This window comes from Podarcis cretensis (genome assembly GCF_951804945.1).
Source record: "Podarcis cretensis genome assembly, chromosome: 1".
NCBI lineage: Eukaryota > Metazoa > Chordata > Lepidosauria > Squamata > Lacertidae > Podarcis > Podarcis cretensis.
In genome coordinates this window covers 138,473,134-138,495,343 of record NC_137170.1, presented here as the reverse complement: position 1 = coordinate 138,495,343, position 22,210 = coordinate 138,473,134, and the positions used below count along the sequence as shown (strand labels likewise).

General features: G+C 40.3%; 1 protein-coding gene across 2 annotated transcripts in view; it reads left to right on the top strand.

The window, feature by feature from the left end:
• SPAG16 (sperm associated antigen 16) overlaps nucleotides 1–22,210 on the top strand; it is a 437,472-nt gene that overhangs the window by 190,653 nt on the left and 224,609 nt on the right. The window contains exon 11 of one of the 2 annotated variants that reach the window (XM_079978995.1): nucleotides 10,755–10,898. The exons of the other annotated variant lie outside the window; for it this stretch is intronic. Within the exon in view, the coding sequence (XP_079835121.1) occupies nucleotides 10,755–10,898 (144 nt within the window). The remainder of the gene's footprint in view (nucleotides 1–10,754; nucleotides 10,899–22,210) is intronic. 2 annotated transcript variants of the gene reach the window in all.

Below are 22,210 nucleotides of genomic sequence, written 5' to 3'. Positions count from 1 at the left end.
AGATTCATGTATGTTATATATTTTTAATGCCCACAGTATTCCTTTCCTGAGGTACAATGCAATCACATTTTTTACAGAAAGCTTTGAGGTAATGTTTACTTTCTTGACAGTATATAACACCAAGGTTACAACTACTGACAAGAGGAGATTTTAACAAAGAGAATGTCCTGTTAAAAAAGAGGAGGCTGGGGTGTGTTTGTTTAGAATCTATAGCTAGTTGAGCACAATAACAGCTGGAAATGACAGTATTTGTGTATTCTGAGAAAGAGATATTGGGGTGCTCAGCCTCTTCAGTCAGAAATGAGCTATAAAAAGCCTGTAATCTAAAACTGGCAACATCAGATCCTTGAGTGTAAAAGGGATTTTGTTGTTGTTTTCTCCTGGGATCAATCTAAAGGAGTAAAAAACCCAAGATGGTTTATTGTTCATTTTCTTTTCTTTGTATTCTGCAGGAGTACTAAAATGAGTTGGGAAGTTGGTGGGGTTCGCTCTTCCTGCTCAGCTTTGTCCAGGGGCGGGGGGGGGGGGATGGAATATGTCACTGGAGGCTTTTGAACAATAGATGTGAAGCAGCATACTTGAGCAGGAATGCGCAGAACTGTATGTATGTAAATCTTAGTGTTACTGCTTCTGCTAGTATGTTTTATCCCACCTGGCCTCCCCCATTCTATGATATTTTACCACAGCACTCCAAGGTGTGTTAGGGTGAGAGATAGTAACTGTCCTAAGGTCACCCCATGAGCTTATGACTGAGCAGGGCCTTGGACCTTGTTCTCCCTGATCCTGGTGTGACGTGATAACTGCTGTATCATGTTATCCTGGTCCACTTGGGCCTCAAATGGCAGCGTGGCGGTGAGAGGCACACCCCAGACCATGAGCCTGTTCTCTCGGGGAAAGTGCTAGGCTGCCTCCCTGATTTCCATGCACACATACATACCATCTTATCAGGATCAGCCTTAGTTTATTGGCCTTCATCTGGCCCATCTGGCTCAGTACTTGCACAGCCTTTCCTGATTCATGGGGAATGGAGAGAGAGGCAGGGTTCACTCACTTACTTATTTGTTTTTATAGTTATATCAGAGACTTTGCATTCCCAGTCCCTCCTAGTGGTTTCATATAGATATTAAATATTCTGGGGAACAAGGTGGAACTTGATGGCAGACTGCCTACACATTCTGTGTCCATTATTTGTTGAAATGTGCCCTGCTTAGATGCATGTCAAGTGCATAATGATAAGGTTACACAGGAAAGAATGAAAGAAAAAATATGTTGCTTTCACATAGCCGAGTCTGAACATCCTTCTAGTTCATTTTTCAATTAAAGCTAATGTTCTAACATCCCCCTATAGTTTCCTGATATAACTTTATCTGAGTTGGTGGCTATTTAAAACTAAAAATGTAAACCTTCATCTCCACATTTCTTGTCTACTCCCTTACTGAAGTGCATAGTGAAAGTTATTTTTTAATGGTTGCCTTTTTTATTTTAAAGAGAGGATCACAGTCTATTTGTCATAGAAAAAGATCATCAGCATGGTAATTGTAGAATAATGCAATGCACAGTTTAAAGACTAATGTTAGCAAAATAAATAAATATTACTTTACATGGTAAGAAGACTAATGGGGCACATCTTAGATTAGTTTAGTTTATACATAGCTGTGCCAGTAAAAGGAGTATTCACATACATTTATTTAATTGTTAGTGCATTCATCTGGGTGATATTTCTATTCATGAATATCCCTTTCTTAACCACATTTCTGCACCACATCTAAATTAAAACTATTTTTTCCAGAGTACACAGATTTGAAGTTTGTAACATTTTGATATGCCATTAGGTATTATAGACAGTTTTGTTTTTCTGATAGGGCAGGTGATGTATGTATTCTTTTCCTAGCATTTCTGTGTTGTTCAAATATTTAATTAGTGATTTAAATTTGTATCCCCACAGCCAAGAACTAGCATAACAGCAGCATCACAGAACCTGTACTGTGTGTGTGTGTGTGTGTGTGTGTGTTGGGCATCTCTCAGTGCACAATGTGCTCTGCTGCTGAATCCCTAACACTTTGTTCCAGGATACACAGTCTGAGAGCCTGAGGAGAGCATTTGCATGCATGTGTCAGACCCCCCTCTTTTTCTAGGAAGTCTTCCTAGTAAGAATGGGTCATTTCAGGCCAGGGATAGTGGGGCCTGCCCCATTGCTAGGCTTTGGCGAGAAGGTTGGGGGGAACACAGTACCTGCATTTGCTACCACCTCTGCATTTCCCTTCACCTGAGTGGTGGAAGGTTTCTTCACTTTTGGGCAGGGGGAGGATGAGGTTCAACACAGATTTGTTCTATTCTCTCATGGCCGAATGGTGTTCGCCCAGTCTTTTGTCCTTTTTCTGCACTCGGTCAGGGACCCTTCCAAATCCCTACTTGTGTGAAGATTTCCACAGCACAGTGATGCTCCTCTCTTTGCATACAGAAACTTCTGGCCCTGGCATCAGGAAGAAGAGCTAGCAAAGAGCTGGCTTGAGACTCTGAAGTACCACTGCCAGTCACTGCCATGTGGCCAGATGGACCAAAGATCTTACTCAGTCAGAGCCAGTGTCATACGTTTTGGGCCAATTTTATTTACTTTAATATACCAGAGGTTAATATTGTAATATTCTGTGACGGTTATTTCTATTTATAACTCAAGTTCTAATAAAACATTTATCATAACGGGGTGGGTGGGTGTATGAGAGAGACAGAGAGAGAGGGAGATTTTCACATTTGTCAAAGATCAACACTGGCAGCTTCAGCCCTGAGCCTCAGGTCTCTTGACAGATGCATCTTGAGTATAGTAGGTACATGTATTATTATTGTTATTTGTATACTGCTACAAAAAAGCAAACAAAGCTAAATGACAATGGTTTGAGTATCTGCAAATACAAAATTGTCTTCAAATAAATAAAGTGAACAACTTACCAGAATGGAAGCTTTACACATGTGGGGATGGATGTGGGCATATAAGGAACCTAAAATGGAAAACACTATTAGAATAATGTATCTCATGCTATCCGAGGCCCTTCTGGCGGTTCCCTCATTGCGAAAAGCAAAGTTACAGGGAACCAGGCAGAGGGCCTTCTCGGTAGTGGCACCCACCCTGTGGAACACCCTCCCACCAGATGTCAAAGAGATAAACAACTACCTGACATTCAGAAGACATCTGAAGGCAGCCCTGTTCAGGGAAGTTTTTAATGTGTGACATTTTAGTGTATTTTTGGTCTTTGTTGGAAGCTGCCCAGAGTGGCTGGGGAAACCCAGCCAGATGGGCGGGGTACAAATAAATTATCATCATCATCATCATCATCATCATCATCATCCTCCTCCTCCTCCTCCTCCTCCTTGGTCTGCTATCTGGTTTGTTGCCCCCATGCATATATTTTTTTAAACACTGCAATCAGAAGTAAGCCCCACTAAGTACAATGGTATTTCCAGGTAAGTGAGTATAGGATTACAGTTTAAGTTGTCCATTTAAAATACCGTATTTTTTGCTCCATAACACTCACTTTTTTTCTCCTAGAAAGTAAGGGGAAATGTCTGTGCATGTTATGGAGCGAATGCCTACGGATGGCGGGGGGATCTGCTGCAGTCGTGAGCAGAGGATCCATGGTTCCCCTTCCTTCCCTCCTCCGTGGCTCGCTTTGAAACAGCAAAGCGGGAGAAGAGCCACTGAGTGGGGAGGAGAGAGGGACAGAAAGCCTGCTTGCTTTAAAGGAGCAAAGCAGGAAAGGAGAGGAGCTGCTTACACGAGTGTAAGCGGCTCCTGTCCAGTTGGCTCCTTTAAAGCAAGCAGGCTCTCTGTCCCTCTCTCCTCCCCACTCAGCTCGCTAAATAGCAGCAAAGTTTTTCAGCTCGCTAAGCCGGGGAGGTGGGAAAGAAGCAGAGCCTGCTTTCTTTAAAGGAGCAAAGTGGGAGAGGAGAGGAGCCTCCTCCTCTTATACCACTCTTCTGCAATATTAAGTAAAGGTAAAGGTACCCCTGCCCGTACGGGCCAATCTTGACAGACTCTGGGGTTGTGCGCCCATCTCACTTAAGAGGCCAGGGGCCAGCGCTGTCCGGAGACACTTCCGGGTCACGTGGCCAGCGTGACATCGCTGCTCAGGCCAGAGCCAGAGCCGCACACGGAAACGCCGTTTACCTTCCCGCTGGTAAGCGGTCCCTATTTATCTACTTGCACCCGGAGGTGCTTTCGAACTGCTAGGTTGGCAGGCGCTGGGACCGAGCAGCGGGAGCGCACCCCGCCGCAGGGATTCGAACCGCCGACCTTTCGATCGGCAAGTCCTAGGTGCTGAGGCTTTAACCCACAGCGCCACCTGCGTCCCAATATTAGCAGCATCCTTTCTCCACACATTCTGCAATATTAGCAGCATCCTTTCTCCACACACCCCATGCGTGCTCCTTGTCCCTTGAGTGCCCACTTAAAACGTGGTTACAAAGCACGGATCCACATGGATCCTCAGGAATTTTGCACTGGGTCACCCCAAATTCACCATCAGATCACATAGCATGTTCATGGCTACAGCTTGCACCAAAGAAATCACGCACCCACTGTTGCCTGGGGCCGCAGTGGTGCAAAAATGTGGTGACAAAGCATGGATCCACATGGATCCTCAGGATTTTTGCATTGGGCTACCCCAAACTCACCGTCAGATCACATGTCTGTGGCCACAGCATGAACCACAAAAGTCATACATCCACTGTTTCGTTTAGAATTTTTTCCTCCTTGTTTTCCTCCTCTAAAAACCATGTGCGTGTTATGGTCTGGCGCGTGTTATAGAGCGAAAAATACGGGTATATATAGTTGCTACAGGAAACTTTGAGAAGGGGACTATAAATATTTTAATAAATAACATAAGAAAAACAAGTGATTTCAGGGTAATGAATTTTTGCGCTTTTTACTTTGGATAGTCTGAGTGGAGTTCTAGTGAAACCTGGAAACAAATGTGACGAAGAGGCACATATTTATATTTTTGGTGGACACAGTTTTTTCAAAAAGAAATATAGTAATAGAAGAAATTTCAGAATGCCAACTGCATCTACATATTTTCCATAAGGATGAAGAAAATACAATATGTATACAGTCATACCTCGGGTTGAAGTAGCGTCAGGTTAAGTATTTTCGGGTTGCGCTCCGCGGCGACCTGGAAGTGACAGAGAGCATTACTTCTGGGTTTTGCCACTCGCGCATGCGCAGACGCTCAAAATGATGTCATGCACATGCGTGGAAGTGGTGAAACATGACCTGCGCAGATGCGCAGACGTGTGTTACGTTCTACTGAGGATGCGAACGGAGCTCTGGAACAGATGCTGTTCATATCCAGAGGTACCACTGTACATTCATATACAGTAACTTGTGGACTTTGGTAAAATACCCAAATATTGCTCTATATATACAACTACACAGGTAGAAAGTACTGACAATGTTTAAGAAAGAGGGAAATATCTCACTTAATGATTATATAAAACATGTAAGTGTTGGCTGAGTGAGGAGTGTAAGGTAGAGGTTAATACTGCAATGCCAAATTTTGTTTAATGCATTCTATAGAATTATAAAAATATTTTTAAATGTGCATGTCACAGATGTAGCTTGGCCTTCACAGCTGTAGTTTTGAGGCTGGGAAACAGGATTCTGGGTGAGATGTGTGTCATGGGCCAGGAGTCGCCTTCACCTGCTGAGCCTGAAGGAGCGAAGTGACTCCACCTGCTGGTTATCAGCCTTCTTGCTCTGGATGAGAACCAACTGGCTCCAGCTTTCTTAAGCAGGGTTCCCAGCCTCGGTCAGTTGCTGGAAACAACATTTGTCGTTCCTGACCAGACCTTTCTACTTCTTGCTTCTTGTGACTTTGGACCTTTGGCTTTCTTGACCCCTGGATTGTCTGACCACATGAACTGAGATACTTCTGACCTTAGGACTGGACTGGACCTTGCATAGGGACTCTGCCTCCAGGCAACCTCCTGAGACTTGGTTGGTTGGCTGGCTTCTCCTGCCTCTGAGGTCTGTTGTGGCTGGGCAGCAGCAGGTATAATAATAATAATAATAATAATAATAATAATAATAATAATAATAATAAATTTATTATTTATACCCCGCCCATCTAGCTGGGTTTCCCCAGCCACTCTGGGCGGCTTCCAACTGAATGTTAAATACAGTACATGACAATGTTCTGTTTCAGCAGAAATGAAAGGTTTTTAGAAGTGTCTGTAGTGCAGTTTGTTTATTGCCATTTTAATGTGATTTAAAATTTTGTTGGATGCTGCTTTGAACATTGTGAATGAGTGGGATTTAAATATTTTAAATAAGTGTGATAAAAATATAACATAGAACAATGGAGACAAGGCTATTGGGAAATATGTTCATCACATAAGTAGCATCTGTATGGGTAGTGTGAATAGGCATTGTCAGAAATAATAGCACACAGGAGAAATGCACATGCAGTACGAGAGTCCTGTTGAATCTGTGCAATATGGACAATGTCAAATCATTAGGCGATTTATGAGGTAGTTGAAACCCCTTGTTACCTAATGGCTAGAAATACAGAATTTATTATCACTGTAAATGTCAGAAAACTGTAATTCTTTGACCTTAAAAGAAATGTTTTCGATGATATCATACACAACAGTTTTCAGATCTGTAAAATGTCAAACCTCCAACTGAATAAAAGCATAAAAACGTTATTTCATCACCAAAATTAGATTTAAATAAAGGCAGAAATGTTTCAAGCCGAAATGAAACCCATCCATTCATAAAGGCATTGTTAATTATAGGATGTGCCAGTCCTGTTCTGCTTGCTGAGATTTGAAACCCTTCTTTCATATTACTCTTTCTTTATAATTGATTAAACCTTACTGGACAAGGAAGAGAGCCAGTGCGCTTCCCAACTAGTTCTGTGTGCTGAAGGGAACAATTAGTTCTTGAGCAGAAGTCCAGTCACTCAACCCACTTCAGACTCTGACCCCATTTCTCCAGTCCCAGTAAACCAGTAACCCAGTAAACCATAGCTAACACTCTGAACAGGGGCAATTTGCCCCCCCCCAGCATATGGGAGAAACAGTGATCCCTGGCTTATGTCTGATCTGGAGATTGTGACTGTTTTGCTCCAAAGCAGGCTCTGTAACCAACGTTTGTTTGAACTGAATGGCTAACAGCCCCATCTTCTTCTTCTTCTTCCAGCCTGTCATAGTGGGAAGGCCAGGCTGCATAGGAAGAGAGTTTGCACCTATCTTACCCTGACCAGGGATCTTTTATATCATTGCTATCAAAATACTTCCTTTTTATAAATGTTATTTTTGCATTTTTCATTTTACATAAACAAATGAATTAAAAAACATACAATCCCTTTTGACATCTCCCCTCCCCGCATTGTGGATCTTAATGTAATGATTCCCCCCTCTGCATCTCCTTCATAACTATTTTTATAAATCCTTTGTCAATCCATAGTTCGAACTTTTACTACAAGTTTTCGGTCAAGTATCCAAATTAAGGTTTATTGCAGTTTGGACAGTACCTTCTGCTCACAGAGTATGAAGTAGGGACAGGAACGAAAGGGGAGATGTCACACAGGTCTGATGCCCACCCTAATCTCATAATGCATAGGAAGGTGTGTGTGTGTGTGTGTGTGTGTGTGTGTACGTGCACAGAAGCAACATAGGCCATTAAATGCATATACGCAGGATCAGGGCCCCATATATTGAAAATAGGAAGTGATATATCTTTTTCCAATTCTAATGGTGACCTTGAAAAGGGTAATGCCTTAAATTTTCATATTAATTTAGGAATTTGAATTGGCAGGTCAATGCTGTATTTTTTAATCAATTTGGAAATACCTTCTTGTATAAACCTTTGTAATTTAGCAGAACTAGCCAAGTGCCAAGTTTTGTGTCACATTCTTTCTAAGTGTGTACAGAACGCAGCAGTGCTTCTAACCATCTGTGAAAAAGCTGCCATGCAAGAGAAACCTGGGAATTGCTAACAATAATGATGAATGTTAATCTCAAACAAGCTAGAGATAGAAACTGCCTTGTTTCAAGTTGGTCAAGCTAAAATTGCATTTGGGAACAGCTGTTTTCCTTTTATTGAAAAAGAAGACAGTTTAATATTTCTGTGCTCTCAGAAAACATATACATTGAAAAGTGCCAAAGGTCACACAATAAAAATTATTAGCAAGTCAAATAATCATTGTAATTTACCTCACAAAATGTCTGTTTTGTTTCACATTAGAACACTCCAGTTCTATTTAAAATATATATATTCCAGCAGAACCTGATGAATGTTATTAGTAACCGCTGAGGTAACCATTGTTGAAAGCAGACAAAATATAAGTTGTCATGCTTTTTTAACTGGAAGCTAATAGATACCCTTACCTTCAACAGTAAATTGTAGAACGATCATTGGTCACAATATGCTGCACAACCACCACAAAGTACCAAAGTCTAATTATATATTTCAGTGCAAAATCATGAAATAGGAAAAAATGCAGCCTCTCTTGGGACAATGAGACTAAACTTCTGAATGCTCCAGATCAGTGCTTCTGGTTTCGCTTAGTGTGATACTCAAGACAGGTCAATGCACATCAAATCATAATTCAATTTTATAATAATATAAAACCAGATCTCATTACATTTCAAATATTACTAAAATTAGTATAAAACAACAATACCCAGTGTAGTCTTGTGTAGATGTTCAGTGTCAAAGTACATGCGCAGCGGGGAATCACAGTTGTAGAAGCAGGTTTGCGCTGAGGCTTAAACATCTCATTAGGATCACACAATTCATGCCTGCGCACATCTGTATGAGTAGACCTTTATGCAATCTCTCTCAGTGGCCCAAAGTGTTCTGCTGAAATGATGGGAATCGGTGCAATTCCATGTAGCCTTGCGTTGGATATTTCTCATTCACAGATAGCTTAGACATACATGTTACCCATGAAGACAATTCCATTGAATCTGGTGGCGCCGCTTGGGTGTTACTTGAGCCCAAGTAACAGTGATTTTCAATTTGGAGGTGGAAGCGGTTTCAGTTATTGGTATATTTATGCTTCAGAGTTGATAACATATCTTGAATTGTAACATAAACTGAAGCTAGTCCCAGCTTTGTAAACAAAACCACGCCCACATTAGCCACTGTTCTATAGCAGTGAGGCTAACCTGTGTCCCTCCAGCTCTTGGTGGACTCTGACTCCTGCCCTATATCTGACTGTTGGCCAGGCTGCCAAGGATTCATGGGAGTTGGAGTCCCACAACAAGTGGAGGGCTGCAGGTTAGCCACCCCTCTTTTTAAGGAGAGTTAAACAATTCCAAATAATGCAATGGGCATATAAATGCATCAGATGAAAATGACTATGACATCCTCTGCATTGCCACTTTATGTAGGGACTAAGTCCTTCTGCAGTTGGGGGGGGGGGGAAGAATGCTGACATCACATGTGCCAAGGCCTCTTAAAGTACTTTCACTTGAGTTTACAGGGGCTTCTGTACTGGAAATAATTAGATCCCGTGAACAAAAAGAAAGCAAAACTTTTTTACATTGCTGAGCTGCTGAAATAAAAGCAAGGGCACCTAATTAATGTTACGCATATGGCACCCTTTGAGGAATGAATGTGATTCCCTTTGCAAGTGGCAGCCCGACCATACTTGTGTCACCAACCCAGCTGCTAATTAAATGGTATTCACTTCTGGTTGTACGACTCTTGAGCAGCTTTCACATTTTGTAGGAGCCCTGTAATTAAGGCAGAGGGGGGAAACCCTATGAATTCTGCATTGTGCGTTACATTCTAGTGGCAAGAGCTTATTTTCTCTGATATACTATACATGTTATTTTTACCAACCAGTTGCTACAGATTATTACAAAGGCACTTTGAGAAATAGTTGTGGCTTTTTCTTTTTCTAAAAGGTGTTTAAAAGGAAGTCTAGAGAAGGACAGGGAGAAGATAATGTTCCATATACACACAGGCTTATTGAAGACAGTGGAATGTGCGCAAGCTGAAAAAAGGACTTGTGCCATTTTCACTTGGATTCAGAGAAATGAATTAACTGTTTTTAATCTTCTTTAAATAGGAAAATTTAAGAAGGGAAAGGGGGTAAAGAGTAAAGGAAGTTATTACAAATTACAAATGGGACCTTAGAGAAGAGCCCTTTCCTGCAGCACATCACCCAAGTTTGCAATAAGCCAAGGAGTGGGTTGGGTTTGTTTCTCAAGCATTCTCCCCTCCTTGCCTAAGTTAAGGTCACCAGATTTTTTTTCAATGAACCTGGAGACACTTTTCAACTCCAGTGGATTTTGTATGGGGACTGATTTGTAAATTCTGGGACTGTCCTTGGGAAACGGGGATGTCTGGTAACCTTAGCCTAGGTGCCAGTTCAGATTAGAGGATTTGGGGCAGATATCTCCTTCACAGTCTCCCAGGGTAAAGGGCAAGTACCTTTCTCAGAGTACTTGCGACATATATGATGTAGGATGAGGACATCAAGTAAGATTTGATTGTATTTTGAAGTTCTGAATGATTATGCTGGGTTCAGCATTCAAAACATTGACATTAGGAATGAGTTGTTTCCTATTTATTAATATTTGGAACCTTAGCTTTAAAAAAATCTGTAATGTTTCTAGAGTGTTTGTATGGTAGGTATAATGTAGCTGATGGAACTTCCTTCTTGAAGCAAATGCCTTAACAAATTGCTGGGGTACTATGGTTCTTTTGATTTCATTTCTCAACCCCTACTTTCTGCTCCCTACAGTTTGGCTTTACATCCGAGGAAAGACATTGTTGTTACTGGAAGTGATGACCGCCTGTGGAAGATGTGGGCCTTTCCCAATGGGAACATCATCATGAAGGGTGAAGGTCATACTGACTGGCTTTCTGGGTGCTGCTTCCATCCAAGGTCAGTAAAAGCAGCATTGTGAACCAGTGCTTGTTTGCTATGCCTTTTCTAGCCAGTCTGCTCTGATGACTTTCTATTCTGAGTGGATCCTTCTGCTGAATTTCCAAACATGTAGATAAATGTTCCTTTGCCTTTCACTGTGTTGACTTAAGATTGATTGCTTTCAGTATTTTGTACATTTCAGACTTTTGTCCACATGCTTGTGCATCTCACAAAGTGTAATAAGTTTTTCAGATCTCTCCATGCCAGTCTCTCTGCTTATCACAGGGCTGAATTAGATGCATACTTAAAATCACCTATAAGTACTGCAATTGGCTTTTTAAGTGTTTATTTCATTTGTCCAAATGGTATCTATTTTCTCTCCCATGTTACCTAGAGAACAAGTGCATCAACCTTTCCCTAAAACTTCTCCCACCATGACTTAAGAAAAAGAAGCAGTGATTTAAGACACTGAGATAGCCAACAACTCATTGCATTTAATTACCATTAGAAATCAGACAGTTAATGCAGTTTTACTCGGGAAAAGACAGTCTTCATTCCTCTTTCTCTCTCTCTCAGTATAACTAAGGGCAATCTCATAAACCCTTTTGACTGCTTATTTGCACAATTAACTGGGCATGTGAGTGGTTTATTAGCATAAGACTCTATAGTCAGAGAAAGGAGCTCATTCAAAATCTTAAGGACAAGCAGATCTAAGAGTCATCTGAATTGGACATTATTAGTTGCTTAGTCAACTCTCTCTCTCTCTCTCTCTCTCTCTCTCACACACACACACACACACACACCACACACAGTGGTGGGGATGGAGGATCTCTCCTTTCATCTGATACCCTCTCTCCTCTCCTTTGCTACCCTTTCCCTCCTGCTCAGCCCTCCTTCTGCTTCTGCTTGCCTCTTACTTTTCCCCTGCTTCTTCAAAGGTTGCCACTGCTACTTCCTATTGTTTGCCCTGTTCTGGGAAATCCTTGGTTGCACTGGCGACACCTTGACATACACTCCTTTGACTTGCTTGTTCACTGAAACATCAGGCCAAATGGCATCTGCTTCTGCTGCAGACTGTCACTTTACTCGGGAGGTTCCTTGTGTGCAACAGTCTGTCTTCTCTCCAGTTCCACATCTTGGTAGTGGATAGGAGGAACCAATTCTTAGTGTTACTAGACTACCACTGCATCTGGAATCTGGTGGTGATGAGTCCTTCCCAGCTTCATAGTTCTGCCACAGTGCATGTGCTTTGCATGTAGATGCTCCCAACTTAAACCCCCAGCACTTTCCCCAGTGATGGGAAAGATCTCTTCCAAAGACCCCTGGAGAGTAGACAGTACTAGACCAATGATCTTACCCAGTATAAGCAGGATCAAATGTTCCATTGAAAAGGCATCAGGAACACCATTGATGGATTATCTATCAAAGTATCACCCATACATGAAGTTGTGGGCAGGATTTTAAATATAAGCAGTGGATTTAATGATAGTGAAGTTCAGATAATATAAACATATATATTGCAAAACAGTTAATAAAAAGAAGTAAAAAAACAAACATCAGGAAAGATGAGGTGGGAAGTCTAGAAGTACTTTTTCTTCAGAAAATTGTGTATGACATTAAATGTTTGGGAATATTTTTGGAGATTTTTAAAAAATGTTAAGAACAAAATGGCATCTGGACAAATAGCAGGTCACTGCCACTTCTGTACAAACTTAGAGGAAGCAGCTTTTTAGTGTGGCAGCAGCAGTGGGTGGTGGGTTATTCCACTTCTCTAAGGTGTGTACAAGGCAAATTAAAGAAGACGGTAACAAGGCATTCTCCTTCCTTCCCCCCCCCAACATACTAGGCTTCCTCCTCAAGCCATCCTGTAGCTATAGCTGCTGCATCTGTATGTTAACTTTGGCAGTGGGCTGTCCTTCCTGGGGCTTGTAGCTAAAATTTAACTGTTAACTATGGTGGCGCTGTGGGTTAAAGCCTCAGCGCCTAGGGCTTGCCAATCGAAAGGTCGGCGGTTCGAATCCCTGCGGCGGGGTGCGCTCCCGCTGCTCGGTCCCAGCGCCTGCCAACCTAGCAGTTCGAAAGCACCTCCGGGTGCAAGTAGATAAATAGGGACCGCTTACCAGCGGGAAGGTAAACGGCGTTTCCGTGTGTGGCTCTGGCTCTGGCCAGAGCAGCGATGTCACGCTGGCCACGTGACCCGGAAGTGTCTCCGGACAGCGCTGGCCCCTGGCCTCTTAAGTGAGATGGGCGCACAACCCCAGAGTCTGTCAAGACTGGCCCGTACGGGCAGGGGTACCTTTACCTTTTTTACTTGAATTAAGGGAGGCTTAGAGGTGAGGGATTGTTTTGAATTCTCCCCTCATCCCATGATCAGGAGTTACAGCTTGCCTTGTGAGGCAAGATCTCCTGTCCCAATACACCCCACTTCCATTTGTTTGATGCTGTGAACATTGCAGCTTCTATGAAGGAAGGGTATGGTCAATTTGATGGACGGAGTGGGGAGTCTATCATAGGACCTTGGAGCATGAGCCATGGTTCACTGTAGGTAGGAAGGGTGGCAGAGAGGCAGGGAAAGCTTGAATATTGAGTAATGGGCTTACGTTGCATTTTGTATTATTGCATTTTGTAAGTTTTATGAATGACTGAATAATAACATTAAATTAGAAGAATAGTTGGAAGAGGCAGAGCCCAAAGGGAAATGGGAAAAGAGGCAAGGAAAGGAAGAGTAGATAGGAGTTGGTGTTGAGCGACTTCACACATGGCAGAAAGGGTTGGGTTACTGTTGACAAGCTTGAGAGCTAGCTCAGTTGGTACAACATGAGACTCTTAATCTCAGGGACATGGATTCAAGCCCCATGTTGGGCAAAACATTCTTGTGTTACAGGGGATTAGACTAGATGACCCTTGTGGGTCCCTTCCTATTCTGCAGTTCTGTGACTCTGAGACTGAGGGACTTGTAAACACTGAAGCAATGAATCCTAAAATATAGGTGTGTGTGTGTGTGTTAAATTACACATATGAATAACCAGCAAAAACTTTGTCACATTTACTGTTGAGGTATAAATGTTTGTGGGCTCCCCTTAAGGTGGCAGGTAGGGACGTGGGTAGCGCTGTGGTCTAAACCATTGAGCCTAGGGCTTGCCGATTGGAAGGTCAGCGGTTCGAATCCCCGTGACAGGGTGAGCTCCCGTTGTTCGGTCCCTGCTCCTGCCAACCTAGCAGTTTGAAAGCACGTCAAAGTGCAATTGGATAAATAGGCGTTTCCGTGCACTGCTCTGGTTCGCCAGAAACAGCTTTGTCATGCTGGCCACATGACCCAGAAAAACTGTGGACAAACGCTGGCTCCCTCGGCTTGTAAAGCAAGATGAGCCTGCAACCCCAGAGTCGTTTGCGACTGGACTTAACTCTCATGGGTCCTTTACCTTTACCTTTCGGGTCTGTTATGACTGAACATTCTTCCACTTTTTTGCAGGGCGAGGAACCCTTCACATAAAAAACTAGCATCTCAGGTAGAAGGCTAAACTAGAACTCTTCTACATGACACACCAGTTTTCTATGACTGAGTGTTTTAGTATGGAGGAGCTATCCATCATGTGATTCCCACCAGCCGTACTCTTGACAGAGGTTTATACTTCAGTGAAAACTAAGCATTTTAATACATGTCGCTAGTATGTTTGGTTGTTTTGCTTCTGGGAGGGTGGGGCATAGATGCATGTCTGTCAAAATATTCTAGTTGATTATGTAATGTAGTTCCTACTGGACCAGTCTTGAGAACATCAAAGTAATTTATGGAATAAAGGGGCGGGGGCAATTGGAAGAGAACACTACCCCTTGTAGCGCTGCTGGGCATACTAATAAGATTTTGATCCTGTATTGTTGCCATGGCATCCAGTGACTCGGCCTCCAAGGATTTCTCATTAGTCTTTGACCAACACACTTTTCAAAAGGCTTTCCTCTTTTTCACTCAGTTATTAAAATTAAAATAAGCCAGTCTGAATTTATTTTCACCGCATGGTATTGAAAGAATAGGAAAAAAGCTGCTGTTATTTTTGTACGTCGTTGAAGTCATTCAATATATGAATATGGAATTCACACATTTCTTCCAATTTAGGGTTTTACTAAGAATGCAGCATTTAATAGGATTTAAATTCTAACTTTATGTTTGGTTTCTAAGTGTATCCTTGTAAGTGACTGAGCAGCAACCTGGTGGGCTTTTCTAGCAAGGACTGAAGGGAAATAAAGACACATGACTCAATTATTAAGGTTAATGGGCTAAATAAGGCCACAACTTTATTGGTTACAGGTGATGAGTGGTATTGGCTTAGCCTCAATTGTTATTTCAGGACGAGGAAGGCAGAACTTTAGGTGTAGAAATACTAACAAAAGAAGGAAATATAGTGGTGGGAATATACGCCCTGAACAATAGAAAGGATGAATTTTTTAGGAATTTAGAAGAGAGACTATGGGGCTATGTGGGCGAAAATATAGTAATCAGGGGGATTTAAACGGGGTGACATCTATAGAAATGGATAGAACACAAAGAGACAGAACATATAATTCAGGTAGACTACCACTCTCCTTCTTTCATTTAACTGAAAATTTTAATTTATATGATGCCTGGAGAACAAAAAACCCAAGTGTTAAGGATATAACTTACTATTCATAGGCAAAAAAATATGGGGGACGAATCAATGCAATTTGGTTATCAAAGAAATTGATGTTGAATTTAGATAAAGCGGAAATATTGAACAGATCTATATCAGATCATAATCCAGTATCAGCTCACATGAAATTTAAAAGTCATACTAAGGGGAGGTGAAGAATGAATGATGAGGTATGGAGAGACGAACAAAGGGTATTAAAAGCAAAAGAAACATTGAAAGAATTTTTTGAAATAAATGAAAATCATGGTACAGACAAGAAAATAATCTGGGAGGCAAGTAAAGCTTACATGAGAGGATATGCAATACAACAAATGGGGAAAATAAAGAAAATAATATTATGGAGATAAATAAACAAATAAGAGAGAAAGAAAAAGAACTAGTAAAAAATCCAAAAATGAAGACACACTCCAGCACATAAAGAATCTACAAACTCATTTATCCAATTTAATCAATAGAGAAGTTGAAAAAAAAATTATCTGGACAAAACAAAGATACTTTGAACAGGCAAATAAACCCGGCAGAATGTTGGCATGGCTTATTAAAGAAAGGCAAATAGAAAGAGTAATAAATAGAATTATAGATGAAGAAAAAGAAATTATTGAATTGGAACAGATTAAAGACAGATTTATAAAATATTATTAAAAAATTTATAAAGCGGAACAGAAGGAAGAAAAGAAAATTCAAAAATATCTGTTAGAGAACAGTTTACCAGAAATTAATGAAATGGAATATGCCAGCTTAAATTCAAATATTGAATTAGAAAAAATAAAAAGTGATAAAAAATATGAAAGAAGGGAAATCACCAGGACCAGACGGAGTCTCAGTGACATACTATAAAAAACTAGAAGAAATAATTGCACCAAAATTAAAATTAATTATGAATGAAATACTAGAGAAAGGAGAAATACCAGATTCTTGGCAAGAAGCATTAATAACTAATAACTCCCAAAACTAGGTGCAGATTCAAAATTAATTAAAAATTATAGACCAATCTCCCTATTAAATATAGATTATAAAATTTTCACAGGTGTTTTAGCAAACAGAATGAAAATTTTGTTAATAATAATAATAAAGAAAGACCAAGCCGGGTTTCTACCAGAGAGGCAAATTAAACATAATACGAGAGTAATCATAGATTTACTAGAATATGTGGAAATGAGACCAAGTAAGAAAATAGCAATGCTGCTGGTAGACGCCGAAAAGGCATTTGATAGTGTTTCATGGACTTTTTAATTAAAACTTGTAAAAGTTTGAGAATAGGAAAGAGTATTATGAATGGAATTCAGGTAATTTATAAAAAACAAAAAGCTAAATTAATTATAAATAATGAAATTACGGAGGAATTTGATATTGAAAGAGGGACAAGACAAGGATGCCCCCATCACCACTTCTATTCATTACAGTATTGGAAACATTACTAATAGCATTAAGGAAAGATAAAGAAATAAGGGGTATAAATTTGGAAACACAATGTTACAAAGTTAAAGCTTTTGCAGATGATGTAACAACCGAAACTCCAGTAGAAAGCATTCAGAAAGCACTAATAAAAATGAAAGAATTTGGTGAAGTCTCAGGATTTAAACTGAATAAAGACAAGTCAAAATTGTTAACAAAAAATATGGGAGAGAAAGATAGAATTGAATTAGAGAGAACAACAGGATTAAAAATAGAGAACAAGGTAAATTACTTAGGGGTATGGATCACAAATAAAAATACGAATTTGTTTAACGACAATTATATTAAAAAAATGGAAGGAAATCTTTTTTAGTCTGCATTCTGGAAAACTGTGTAGACAAAATGTTTTTATGTATGGTTATGTATTGTTTTTATTTCTTCTATTCATTTAATAAAATTTAATAAAAAATTAATTAAAAAATAAAATAAAAAGGTGCATAAGACTGGACTTAGTGAAGACAAACATATTTGCTTTAATGGTTAAAATGCCACACTGTCACCTAATAGGCGTCCTTGCCTTCAAATACAACTGCTGACCTTAAATTGCTAAAATTACTATGCACTGAAAAATACTTACCAAATCTTAACTATACCCTGCAATTTCCCCTTCTGTATCTACCCAATGCTTCCAAATAAAAGTGTGCTGGTTTTAGTGGTTTTTGAGACACATTATCACTTAACAATATACCGGTAATTCTTCATCTTTAGTCGCAGCTTCTTGCTTGAAAATTGTGAAAATTGCCATGCACTGCAGGCTACAAGCTTACAATAGTGCTGTGTGATCCTCCCATCTATCTAGAACAATATCACAGGGGAGTCTTAAGGTCACCATCTCAAGCCAGACATAAGGTGCTTAGCTTACTTTGCCACTGCAGGATGCACATCGTTATAAATAGATTTATAAATAAATTACAGATTTAAGTAGGTTTCACAGGAAAAATATGTTACAAAGAAGCAAATAACATTGCTGTATCAATAGTCTCAATAACAGCCTTTAAATCAACAAAGGAGGCAAGCAAGATGTCTTACACACTGTCACATACTTGTGTAAATGTGAGTGATAAAACATTGCCCATGGTGACATAGCCAGTTCTCAAATAATCAGTCTGTTATTTGACAGAGACAGCAAAAGCTGCCCAGATTTCTAATTTAAGTAGTAGAATTTAGCCCCAATACAAATTAAGCTGTGTTAGGTCTATAGAATTTAGGCAGAACACCTATTAAGCTAATTTGTCTGTGCTTTGAAGAACTGTTTATATCCCCCTTGTGGAATATATGGACTACACTGCTTAATTTTCAGTCATTACAAATAACCATAAATAAAAATGCTTCCTAATAACTGAGACTTAATAATCATTTTAAATATATATATATATATATATATATATATATATATATATATATATATATATATATCTATCTATCTATCTATCTATCTCACTGGGAATGCTTTATTTTCATTCACAATCAGCTCAGCCAATTCATTCCTCATGTCCAGGGTCATGAAAACTAGCTGAATCATTATGAATGTCTTTGGATCAAGATACTGAAAAGTTTTGTTAGAAATAGCAGCAAAGTGCTGTTCTCAGACAGAATTAGAAATGTTAGTTATCAAGTAATTAGAATCGCTAGCTAATTAGAGTGGCTGCCTTGGAGTTCTTAGTCTTCCCAGGGTTGTAAAACAGCATTAAGGGTCTGATGGTATTGGTAGGTGATCCTGCCAATCAAGGAGGCACAGAGGTCTGCCTGCTTTCTTCTTTCTTCTGGGACTTGCAAGTCTCTGGCCATCTCTGGTCCTGAGATACTTGCCTGGGTGGAAGGGCCAAGCCAGGAGCAATGAAATGTCATTAAGATAACTAGAGTAGCCACTTCAGAGTTCTCTGGAGGTGTAAAACCAGGCATGGCATTTACAAATCAAGGGCAGGTTTTCTGATATCGCTCCTCCCTTTTAAAATCAAATGTCATAATTTATCAGGTGCATATCTGGTTATTATGCCGCTTTAAAAAGTGACCACAACAAATGCCCTTTAAATGCATATGATTTTTATTTTGCAAAGTAGTCTTGAATAAGTGCAAGGTTGTGAACATTGTGCTATGATTACAAGCTCTTTGCTCTTCCTCCACCCTAACCCCAAACCTAGAACTAAAATATGAAATCATACTTCTGTTTGTCACCATACTGGCCTCACAAAAGGAGAGAAATAAACTGAGAAATAGCCCTATTCAGACAAACCACTGAACGTGTAGAGGCAGGAGGTGGGTGGAGAAGTCAGTGCCTTCTCTCTCTGCTTTCAGACTTGGTGTGTTCCTCTGCTCTTTTATATACACCTGTATATATTATATAGGCCTGTATACTATATGATTTTTTACATAGGCCTGTGAACGTTAACTGGGCCAGTTAATTTTGGCCTGACATTGAAATGTGTACATTGTTCTTAGAACATCATTAGCCAAAAACAAAAATGAATGAATGTCCTTGGTGTGAGAAATGGGAGAAGGTTGAGCAACCACTTGCAAAGTAAATGTCTTAAGAAAAAAGTAGACTTTAGTTTAAATCTCCAAGACCCTCATGTTCCCAATCCTTATTTTTATATCACATTATTACATTACAAGTGAATCATGTAGGAATTTTAAGTCATAGCCATTATTCTGGCAGTAGTTTGAAATTATGGATTATGGACAGCGAATGACAATATTCACCTGCCACATTATGGCTGAACCTTCAAAAGAGCTAACCTCCATTCTGATTTGGGCTCTGGGATCAGCTGAATACTAAGCCAGTGTTAAAAACTACCTCAGTCTCCCCACAAGGTCTGTGGGCCCTACGATATTTGTAAAGAAGAGCTGAACAAGTTCCCTGCAGTTAAGTAGACCGGATGTCTATACTGTGATCCCTTGTGCAGCTCTGAGAATGGAATTTTGCCTTGAGCTTTATAAAGGAAAAGAAAACTTCAAACAGAGTTAATAATTTGCAGAGTATAGTAGCTGAAAAAAATTGGGAGGTGGAGGGATACCTTTTCCTTTCTTGTTGAATTTCAGGTAACAAATGGTCAGACTTCAAAGGGAGACCTCAGTATTGTGTTCTCCATATTTCTATGTTGCGCTTTCCAAGAAGAGAAGCTTCGAAGCTTTTATTTTGATTTAAACAATTTAGGGCTGGAAATTGACCCTTCCTATGTGGCTATCTCAAGATTATGTTCCATTCCAATTCTCTGTTTAGTGATGTCAGGGATGGGAATCACCAATCCATGAGCCAAACTAGCTAGGGGCCAGCAACTAGCTGAAGATAATGAAGATACTTGCAGATGTGGGTGATGTAATTGGTAGGCAGTGCCGGGGGGTGGGGTGGAGTATCCATTGTTCTCCTGGCTTACCAACACTGCAGGTCACAACCACTTACCAAGAGGGAGAAGGGTGAGGCATAGGGAGCTTGGTGCTATGCAGCGCATGGCAGCAGAGCCAAGCCTGTTCTCCAGCCACCACATGCTACATCCTTCCATGTTCCCTGTGCCTTGTCCCTCTCCTCCTTCTCTCAGGAACTGGCAGCAACTGGGAGAGCAATGGAGTCCCACCCACACGGCCGCCCCATTGCTCATGTTAGTAAGGATGGGGGGAGAAATTCAATTTTGTTTGCATTTTACTGAAAAACTACCTAATTTGCACTTCTCAAATTAATACACAAACCAAAATAGCCATCTTTTGAAACTGACATTTGTCAGAATGTTGCACTACAGTTCTGCAACTAATCAAGGTTTACAAAAATGAAGAATAATAGGGGAGAAATGTGTTTAAAAACGTTACCCACAAAGAACATAAAAAATCCACTATATATAGGCTAATGGCTTGTAAAAATGTGTACTTTAGTCAAAGCTGCATTAAAAAAATGTGCTTATTAAAATAAAAAACAGTTCTGCAAATTGTTGAAAAGTGTGCAGGATTAAATTTAAGATTGGAAAAATGAATAAAAGCAGACAACCATAACTCACAGATTCTTTCTTCTCTAGTAAATGTAAAAGAGAACAATTGACTAGGGGCAAGTCTCCACTGGAGCTCAGAAGATCCACATTACAGCCATATGGTTGTTAAAGCTTCTGGGAATTGAAGCTGTGTGAGGGGTAAACTATTTTTTAGGGGAAGCCATGTGTTTTAAATTTATGGTATGGCTGTAATCCCAGAGACCTGATTTGCTCCCTGAGCTGGGTCCAAAGCTATGACTTTGGGGGGGGGGCTCTTTCTTGCAAGATTTGTTGGAATGTTAATGCTGTGTTCCCTTCCATTTTAGGCTTAGGGCTGTATACATGTGTAAATAAAACCATATTCTACAAAGATACTTCCATCTCAGTTACCAAGGAAACAAAGCCCAAAATATATGCAGACACCCCTGAAATCTCTCAGCACTTGGAGGGTGGAGTGCATATAGCAATATGGAAAGAGACCCATATTTCGTCTTGCGAAGCAAGCCCATAGGGAAATTCGTCTTGCGAAGCCGCTAAAAAATCGGAAAACCCTTTCGTCTTGCGGGTTTTTCGTTTAGCGAGGCACTCGTCTTGCGGGGCACCACTGTAGTACACTAATCTGATAAAATCTGTACACTCCTGAAATTTTTGAAAATCCATGGTCTGTTTCCTGTTCCTACTTATGTATAGGAAGATGTGTGGTGTTGAAAATTAAAATACAGCATTTCCTTCCTTCCTTCCAACCACAAGCTGTAGAGCTGTAAAATTTATCTACTCGAACAGTAAGCTTGGTTATATTTTTAACAGGTATCCCAAAAGCACACTAAATCAATCTTCTTGACAATGATAATGCCCTCATAAATCAATGTCAGGTGAGGAAAAAAATCTTTTGAGAGCTCAAAAAGTTAAGCTGATGCCAAAAATATATAAGCTTTTTTTTTGTTTGTTTATATGAAGTGTAAGGCAGCACAATTCTTGGCAGCCACTCTAGTTGCCCATGGCATGAAGATAATCCCCAAGATTAAAGTGGTGGAGGACCCCAAAACATCCCAATGAGCGCTGAACTTGCTTAAGTAAAGGTAAAGGGACCCCTGACCATTAGGTCCAGTCGTGGACAACTCTGGGGTTGCTGTGCTCATCTCCCTTTACTGTCCGAGGGAGCCGGCGTTTGTCCACAGACAGTTTCTCTGGGCCATGAGGCCAGCATAATTGAGCCACTTCTGGCGAAACCAGAACAGCGCATGGAAACACCATT